The sequence below is a fragment of the Onychostoma macrolepis genome, chromosome 12 (genome assembly GCF_012432095.1).
Source record: "Onychostoma macrolepis isolate SWU-2019 chromosome 12, ASM1243209v1, whole genome shotgun sequence".
Taxonomy (NCBI): domain Eukaryota; kingdom Metazoa; phylum Chordata; class Actinopteri; order Cypriniformes; family Cyprinidae; genus Onychostoma; species Onychostoma macrolepis.
In genome coordinates, this window is record NC_081166.1 from 26,043,354 (window position 1) to 26,053,478 (window position 10,125).

At 37.0% G+C, this 10,125-nt stretch overlaps 1 protein-coding gene across 1 annotated transcript; it reads left to right on the top strand.

Annotated features, from left to right (window-relative positions):
• Window positions 1–297: 297 nt before the first annotated feature.
• On the top strand, window positions 298–10,061 carry aarsd1 (alanyl-tRNA synthetase domain containing 1). Its single transcript, XM_058792940.1, has 12 exons — window positions 298–445; window positions 743–871; window positions 970–1,129; window positions 1,802–1,859; window positions 1,950–2,106; window positions 6,069–6,185; window positions 6,300–6,430; window positions 6,502–6,568; window positions 6,662–6,753; window positions 6,931–6,985; window positions 7,080–7,174; window positions 8,503–10,061. Exons 1-12 carry the CDS (start codon window positions 407–409, stop codon window positions 8,639–8,641), a joined length of 1,239 nt encoding a protein of 412 aa, XP_058648923.1. The 5' UTR covers window positions 298–406; the 3' UTR covers window positions 8,642–10,061.
• The last annotated feature ends 64 nt before the right edge of the window (window positions 10,062–10,125 follow it).

Sequence of the window (10,125 nt, forward strand, 5' to 3'; positions counted from 1 at the left end):
GTAAGTGGTTCTTAATTAATGTATTTCTGTAAATTAATTAATTATACATTTAAATTAACATCACAAAAGTACTGAAGTATGGTAGCTTTATGGTAAAAAGTCTAGCAATGATGAAACATCGCACGTGCATTTTTAGACACAAATAAACACTGAAATAAAAAATAAAAAACTGATCACAAAAACGAATAAACTAAATTCACAACACTAATACACACTGAAAACAAATACTGAAGTAGGATTTACTTGAGGGGGGGGGGAGCTAGGAAACGATTTTAAAAACAGCAAGTTACACTGAATTAATGTTACTTTCTGAGACTTTTATTTTGAAAACAGCGGCCATGTTTTAACTTCCGGCTGGGTTTACTGTAGCAAATACTGATCACTTGTACATTACGTTTGTTGGAACATGGCTTTCCAGTGTCAGAGGGACTGTTATGTGCAGGAGGTATGTGACTTTTTCTAATGTTATGAGTGTTCACTGTATAGTGTATCGCCAGAGCACTGCATGTGGAACATTATCTGAACGAGTGAACATCTCTGCAGTTTACAATGACAGCACATGTCCAGCAGTGACAGCTGCAGAGATTATGTAAAATAATGAAAAGATAAATCCTGATATTAACATTAACAAGGCACTTTTTAAAATCCATTTGTCACTGCATGAGTTTAAGACAAATACATATCAATTAAAAAGGGAAAAAAAGTCCATGCCCATGTTGTTTGTCAACTTTTCTTTTTCCAGTTCGACACGTGTGTCGTGTCTTGCGTGCCTGCAGAATTAACCCTCGAGAATAATGGAAAGAAAGACAAGCTGAAGGGCTTTAATCTGAAACTGAAAGACACGATTCTGTTTCCAGAGGGCGGAGGACAGGTGAGTTTCCCCTCTGATGTCATGCCATGCAGGTAACTATACAATCCCTGAATCCATGAGCTTGATTTGAGATTGATGTCTTTTTATTTCATTTCCAGCCTGATGATCATGGGACGGTTGGAGGTGTCCCTGTCCTGCGAGTGTTGAGACAGGGTCCGGAGGCGGTGCATTTCATCAGCTCTGCTCTGGAGGAGGGTCAGGAGGTGCACATCAAGCTGGACTGGGAGCGACGCTTTGACCACATGCAGCAGCATTCGGGTGAGGAAGGAATGAGTGTGTTTAAGTGAACTTTGACTTCAGCCCTGTGAAGGCAAATATATGAAATAATAGTTAGGAGAAATCAAATTAGACAAAGAGTTTGCACTTTTTTTTTCTTGAGTATCATATTTGATACATCAGGGTTGTAACACTTTAACCCTTTAAACTTGTGATCACATTAATAATTTAGAGTAGTGCTGTCAAACGATTCATTGATTAATCGCGTTCAAAATAAAAGTTTTTGTGTACATAATATGTGTGTGTACTGTGTATATTTATAATGTGTATATATAAATAAATACACACACATACCTGCATATATTTAAAAATTATTTACATGCATGTATATATTTGTGTGTGTATATATATAAACAGCATATTTTTCTGGAATATACACATGCATGTGTGTGTATTTATTTATATATATATATATATATATATATATATATATATATATATATATATATATATATATATATATATATATATAATAAATATACACAGTACACACAAATATTTTATGTAAACAAAAACTTATTTTGGATGCGATTAATAGTTTGACAGCACTAATTTAGAGTCAGAAATTTGCGTGTCAAATATGGTACAGCAGGCTTTATAGGGTTAAATGAAGCTCAAACTAATTTCATTACATGCTTATCATCATTTTTAAAGGTCAACACTTGATCACAGCTTTGGCTGATACAATGTTTGGATACAAAACTACCTCTTGGTAAGAGCTTTGGCAGAATGTATTAAATGACTCAGAAATAAATTAGATTTCTAAATGTTAAACCATCCGGCTGTTTATGAAATGATCCAGGGATTTGGGACGTCAGCGCAGCAGCATAGAGCTGGACACGGCCGCGGTGAAGCCTGGAGAGATCGAGGCTTTGGAGGCGGCTGTGAATGAGAAGATTCGTGCACACATTCCAGTCACTGTCAGTCTCCTGTCCATTGATGATCCTGCTGTGGAGAAGGCATGTGTGCACCTTCAGAAATCTACTATTAATCTTTTTAAAAATCAAATTTTCACAATATTTACAAACTACAGAACAAAGGAGTTATCATTAATCAGTAATTCGATGTGCACAATAATAATGAAAAGATTAGCGATGACATAAATTAAATGAAAAATTAAACAAAGCAAAAACAACAATAAATAAATAACGTAAATAATATTCAAAGCGAAAAACTATAATATGCAATGTTCAAACATTTGGGATTGCTAAGATTTTTTAAAAGAAAATCTCTTATGTTCACCAAGGGTGCATTTATCTGATAAAAAATATAGTGAACACAGTAATATTGTAAATATTATTACGGTTTAAAATAACTCTTTTCTGTTTGAATATATTTTAAAATGTAATTTATTCCTGTGAGTCAAAGCTGAATTTTCAGCATCATTACTCCAGTCTTCAGTGTCACGTGATCCTTCAGAAATCATTCTAATATGCTGATTCACTGCTCCAGAAACATTTATCATTATTATCAGTTGAAAATGGTTGTCCTGCTTAATATGTTTTGTCGAAACTGTGATTTTTATTTCAGGATTCTTTGATGTATAGAAGGTTCAAAAGAACATGTATTCAAAATAGACCTTTTTTGTAACATTATTAATGTCTTTATAGTCAGCAACCTTGCAGCTAAAATAAAATAAATATATAAAAAATCAATAGAAATGTGTCCACAATATAAAACTGAATAGAGCTAACTACAACAAAACTGAAATTAAAAGTAAATTTAAAAATCCAGAAGTACTATAATCTTATATTGAGATAAGAAAGGAAAACCTTTTTTTTTACCTCAAAATGCTTTTATTTTTTTTAATTTTTTTTTAGTTTGACAGCAAATCTTTCCCCCTTTTTCCTCAACAAAATCTCATAAATTTTTTGTTACTTTTTTCCTAAGTTTATAGAATTTATTAAGATCTTTTGATGACCTATAGTGACATATTTACATTTAGTCATTTTGCAGACGCTTTTATCCAAAGTGACTTACAATTGGGGAATACATAAAGCGATTCATCGTAAAGAGGCAAACAGACACAGGAAGTGCTCGTAATACCAAGTTTCAGGCATTGTTCTAAACAAGTACAAGCTAGAAAGGGAAGTAATAAATAAACACAAAGTTTTTTTTTTTTTGTTAAAATGAAATCAAATAGTGTTGAAAGAGATGAGTTTTCAGCTGTCGCTTGAAAATTGTCAGGGAATCAGCATTCCGGATAGGGGTAGGAAGATCATTCCACCAGCCAGGAACAGAGAATGAAAATGTTCTGGAAAGTGATTTTGAGCCTCTCTGTAATGGTACCACGAGGCATCGCTCACTGGCGGATCTCAGACTTCTGGAGGGGGTGCAGATTCGTAATAGTGAGTGGAAGTAGGCGGGTGCTGAGCCTGTGGTTGCTCTATATACAACCATCAATGTCTTGAACTTCATGCGAGCCGCAACCGGTAGCCAGTGCAAGGAGAAAAAGAGAGGTGTAACATGGGCTCTTTTGGGCTCGTTGAAGACCAGTTGTGCTGCTGCATTCTGAATCATTTGTAGAGGTTTAATTGTACATGATGGAAGTCCAGCCAGAAGAGCATTGCAGTAATCCAGCCTAGAAATGACAAGGGCCTGGACAAGAAGTTGTGTAGCATGCGCCGTTAGAAAGGGCCCGATCTTTCTGATATTGTGCAATGCAAACCTGCAAGATCGAGCAGTCTTTGCAGTGTGGTCTTTGAAGGTCAGCTGGTCATCGAAGATTACACCAAGTTTTCTGACTGAAGTTGATGGGGTAATTGTAGAAGAACCTAGCTGGATGGTGAAATCATGCTGTAGAGCTGGAGTGGCAAGGAAAACAAGAAGCTCAGTCTTTGCCAGGTTGAGCTGTAGGTGATGTTCTTTCATCCATGCCGAGATGTCTGCCAGGCAGCCTGAGATCTGTGCAGCTACTGTTGGATCATCTGGTTGAAAAGAGATATAGAGCTGCGTGTCATCAGCATAGCAATGGTAGGAGAAGCCATGTGCCTGAATGATGGGACCCAATGATGTAGTGTATATGAAGAAGAGGAGGGGTCCAAGAACTGATCCCTGAGGAACCCCAGTGACCAGTTGATGTGCTTTGGATACCTCCCCTCCCCGGGCCACCCTGAACGACCTACCAGTGAGGTAGGATTCAAACCAGCAAAGTGGAATCCCTGTGATGCCCAGTGATGAGAGGGTGGACAGGAGGATCTGATGATTGACAGTGTCAAAAGCTGCAGATAGATCTAGCAGAATAATAACTGATGATTTAGAATCAGCTTTTGCAATCCACAAGGCTTCCGTGACTAACAGTAGCGCAGTCTCAGTTGAATGGCCACTCCTGAAACCTGACTGGTTAGCATCCAGTTTGTTGTTCTGTGAAAGAAACAATGATGCCTGGTTGAAAACAACTCGTTTGAGGGTTTTCTCTATGAATGGAAGGAGAGAAACAGGTCTGTAGCTATCTATAAGTGAAGTGTTTAATGTAGGTTTTTTTGAGCATTGGGGATAGGGGAGTGCGATATTGGAAAAAATCTCAATATTTTTTGGGATTTTTTCGACAATGATAATTAGACGATATTTTGCCGAGTGTGTTATTGTGCTGATATCTGGCTACCGTGGACAGCTGCAGTTTTTGATATTCTTCATATTCTGTGTGGTCAGTTCGTTCACATCAGTGATAGAAATTAATCTTTTCATATAAGTTTAAATTGATTTTTACCTTTTATGGGCAATTTTACCTTTAATAAAGCCATTTTTTTCTAAAAGTATGCATATTTTGAGTCGAATTGTTATGTTTAATCAGTCAATTAGAATAATAAGACATTTAGGCTGTTACCAAACAAATGAAAGCAGTATCAACAAAATTAATCTTTGCAGAAGTTGCATCTGAAGTGGCATTTAGATGTATTTACACACCATTTAATGCAGCTCAGAGGGACATGGAGTGCTTTAAGCTGCAGTTACAAATGCATAATGTTTTGATACTTTAAACATAAAATATTAAATACTGGTTTTTGAAATTATTTTAAAATGAAAAGATACTTTGAATGTGAAGGTGGCAGTAGGTGTCAGCAAGTCACTGTTAACAAGTGAGTCATTTCGACTGAGCCGAATCATTTAAACGGTTGATTCATTCAGGAACTAAACATCGTCATGTTGCTCAGAGACTATTTTTTGTTGGCGAAATGGAGCAAAAACAGGCAATTTAACTGTTGGATCTAGAGGGCATGTTGTAGGATGGCTGGAGAGGAGAAGTTTTGATACTTCTGCCTCAGTGAGGGGACAGAAGGAGAAGATGGGAGTTTTAGTAGTGGATGTGGTTTGTTGGAGGTCCTGTTTGTGTGGGGCTGAGAATTGATTGCTGATTGTTCTAGTTTTGTCTGTGAAGAATGTGGCGAAATCCTCAGCTGTTATTGAAGTGGTGGAGGGGGACAGAGGAGAGAATTGAATGTTTTGAAGAGATTATGTGTGTCTGGAGAGCTGTTGATCTTGTTGTGGAAATATGAAGATTTGGCAGTGTGGACTTCAGCAGAGAATGATGAAAGCAAAGACTGATACATACTCAGGTCTGACGGGTCTTTTGATTTGCGCCATTTTCTCTCTGCTGCCCTGAGTTTGGACCGATGCTCACTGAGAACATCGGATAACCAGGGGTTAGAAGGGGCAGCCCGTGCTGGCCTGGAGGAGAGAGGACAAATATCGTCAAGACAAGAAGTTAAAGTGGAGCATAAAGTGTCAGTTGCTGCGTTCACATCCAGAGATGAGAAATGGATAGGTGAGGGAAGAGAGGAGGATACTACAGAGGAGAGATGTGAGGGTGAAAGGGGGCGTACATGTATCTCTTTAACGATTTAAAAACAATCCTGTCTCCAGATTCACTTTTACTTTGCGCAGAGCTAACAAACCATATTTTTTCTATTCTCATAAACAGGTGAGAAGCCGAGGTCTTCCTGACGACCATGCTGGACCCATCAGGATCGTTGACATCGAGGGCGTAGATGCCAACATGTGCTGTGGGACTCATGTGTCCAACCTCAGTCACCTTCAGGTCAGTCCTCTTCCTGGCAAGCACATTTTAGGCCAACTTAACTGTGGGCCACAGTTTTAGTGTATTATTCAGAGCTATTCTACTGTTTAATCACTCACAAAATGTGCTCCTTAGGTTATAAAGATTTTGGGGACTGAAAAAGGGAAGAAGAATAAAACCAACCTGATTTTCATAGCTGGCAACAGAGTGCTGAGATATGCTGAAAAGAGTTACAGCATTGAAAAATCACTGACCGGCCTTCTCAAGTGAGTTAGAGTCAAGTGACCTGTCTGCTTTCTTCTAGCATGAGCTAATGTTTGTCGCTGTGGTTTATTAGGACAGGAGCAGATGAGCACGTTGATGCTGTGGACAAGCTACAGAAGACGGTCAAACGTCTTCAGAAGGTAACCTACTGTAAAACCTACTGTGTCAGTAAATAAGGATTAGTCTTTGACTTTTGCAATTATTAATCATTACCCTTTATGTTCCTCTGACAGAGTAATCTAATTATCCTGAGGGAAATGGCTGTTCTGATAGCGCAGAACTTCAAAAACAAAGCGGACAGAGGAAACTTCTTCAGCTTACACAAGTGTGTGATTGACTTTGAGTGTTGAATCCTTTAGTCAAAGCTGTATGAGTGAATCAAATCGACAAGAAAGGCTGTCAACTTATTCTACTTCCATGTCCTGATGTATTTCTGATTACATTTCCGATATTCAAAAGTTCAGTCCAAGTTGTCTAAAAGTAAGCCTTGTTCTTTTCACAGTAAAGACGGTGATAATGAGTTCATGAACATCATCGCAAATGAAATTGGATTTCAGGTGAAGCACATCTTTTATTAACTGAATAGAATGTATGTGCATTGTTAGATTGGAGATTGTTGTGTAGTTTATACTTTCATTGCTGTTTGTGTAGGACACAGTGATCTTTCTGACCGTGGGTGAGGAGAAGGGTGCAGGACTATTCTTGCTCGCAGGGCCTGAGAATATCGTCACTGAAGTGGGACCTCGGTAAGACCGATGCTAATTTATTCCCTTTCGTTCTGCCAGTTTTTAACCCTGTAAAGCCTGACATGTCAAATGATAGTCAGCAAAATCTACATTTTCAAAATGGAGTAGTATGTCAAACCTTTACCCAATGTCTGAAAAAATCAATTCTTTGTGTTTTTTGTTGAGCATCATTTTTGATGCATCAGGCTTTTATACCTCATAAAGTATGGAACTCATACTCAAAGAAGAAGAACATCTCAGTTTTATTCAGAGGCCCAAACTGAGCAAAATTGTTGCTGAGATTTACAATGCCAAAAAGTAAAATGAAATAGCTTTTAATGTAAATCAAAGAGATCTTTATAACTGTAAAGCAGACTACTTGCATAAAATGCCTATAAATAGAAGTTGTCACTCTATCTCTACCAATGTATGTCTTAAGATGATTTTTACATGCTTAGTTTTATGATCAAAGCGCTGTCATTTTTTGTTGTGGGGTCAAAATATATTATGTAATGTGATATAATGATAACTGAGAGATGAACAAATAAGCGCTCCTCAAATGGATGTATCTTATTTGATACTCACATTTTAACATGATTTTTCTAAGCATTTAATCAAGTAAACCTACTGTAAGTTGCTTCAGTCCAGTAAGTTACTAACAATATAAAAGTAATTCTTATGTAATTGTAAAGATTTCACAGCAAAAAGACATACGAACCACAACCTGAAGGGTGACATTTTTAGATTAAAACTACAAGGCCTTTTACTTACTAAAAACTATAAACTGTCAGTCAGATGACAGAACACGTGTAGTAGATTGTGTACAACAAGTTTTTATCATTTAGAGGCCTTAGAAATTTGCATATCAAAAATGAGACAGTAGGCTTTATAAGGGTTAATTGCATTTTTTTTTTTTTATTCAAGTGGCAGCTTAATCTGGCCAAGTACCGCCCACTTAAACAGACAAAGACCGTCTGCCTGCATGTAACGTGACTTCCACATCTCACACAATAATACACTGACATGAAAAGAAAAGAGTTCAAATGACAGTCTTAATAAACAGTTGTACACAAAATACACCTTATTTCACAGACATAACGCAGAAACAATTTAACTCCATTAACCATTCTTCCATCTAGTTTACCTGCTACTACTTCTGCTAATATTCCTTTGCTTTAGAATTATTTACTTTATTCACCACATCATGTCAAGAGAATGATGCTATACTAAATATGATTGAATTTTCACAATTTTCCAAGGTTGCATGTAGATTTATGTTGTGCAGTGATTTCTTCCAGTAGGTGCCACTCTTCTGAAACATGCTCCTGTGTTTGTGTCGTCGCATGCAGGGTGTCAGAGCTGCTGCAGGGTAAAGGAGCAGGAAAGGCTGGACGTTACCAGGGTAAAGCCAACAGTCTGGTGAAGAGAGCAGAGGCTGAGGCTTTACTGAAGGAGCACAGCTGCAAACTCATCGCAGGAGAGGAATAAAACGACCGCAGACAGACGCTGACATTCAGGTGCAGTCACGACGATCCAGACTCTGTCTACACCGAACACATGCATCATGTTGTGACACGTCAAAACTAGATTGTTTTGTTGCAGTCAACGGAGCGGTCCACACTGGAAGCGCACAGTACTTTGCAACACATCATGATGCATCTTCAGTTGATAGAGGCTCCATTTCTGTTTTTACATGCACGACATAACTACTCCAGCCTATTTTTTTTCCCCGCTCCATCTAAAAAAATATATATGTTTCCATGCTGTAGGTTTATTAATTATACTGTATATTATACTTCTGACTTGTGATGTTTTGGACCTTCAGATTTAAATAATTTTACTAGAGTTTTACAGAGTACCGACATGTAAAGTTTTTTTCGCTGTTCTTAAAAAGCCCATGCAAATGTAGTTTTTAAATGAATGGATTTCTAAGTGGAAATTTAAAGAAACAAATTCTAAATTATATTTGCACTCTTACAGCTGATTGGTCTGTAAACATTTGTAGATAACATGCCGCTTCAATACATCCAGTGCAGAAAAACTCGACATTGTTTGCTTCCATTGTTTGCTACCTCCAAAAAGGACAAATAATCACTGTAAATATGTGCCATTAAAGTCTTCCATACGAGTCATTTGCTATAATCCAAGTCTTTAGATGTCTATTTGTGTTGAACAGAACACAATATAAATGATGACAATGTTTGCTTGTGTTCCCTTTAAGATCACAAAGTAGGGCTGGAAAATCAATGTGTTCATTTGTTCTGCAATCAGGGATTGCTTGTAGTTTTGTTTTATTGTGCCAGTGATCACTATACATAAAACTGATTGAATACTAAAAATGATTGTATTTGAAATGAAGTATTTGTCTCCAGTTGGGTTTCAATCATACCTGACTGTACCACACAGCTTGTGCTAATAAATAAATAATCTCCCAAATGAAATTGTTTTTGAGGCTATTGATTTATAGTGCAATTCAGATAAGGTTCATGCTTGACTCACACCTGTTTTATTGGAGATGATTTGATTAATCAGATGGGTTTTTGGGTAACATGCAATACTCCATCTAAAAACAATTTTTAAAATTCTTTTATATGGCATTTTTTGACCTCATATACTGCATAAAATATTAGCAGTTTTAAAAATACATTCATTTGTACGTTATAAATTTAATATTGATACATTATGTGCCAACAAACCTTGTTGTTTGATAGAAAGTGTAGAAAAAATGCGGTAACACTTTATTTTGAACACTCTTGACAATAAGTAGCATTGCACCTACAGTACATGTCAACTAACTCTCATTAGATTATTAGTGGAGTGTCTGCTTCATATCTGCTACCACTTTTTGTGGTAGTCTCCCAACAGATATACTACTGACTATAAGTAACTTTGCAAGTGCATGTCAACATATTCTACCCTTAACTCTACCAATCTACTAACACTCTGAGAGTTAGTAGAGATTTAGATGCAAC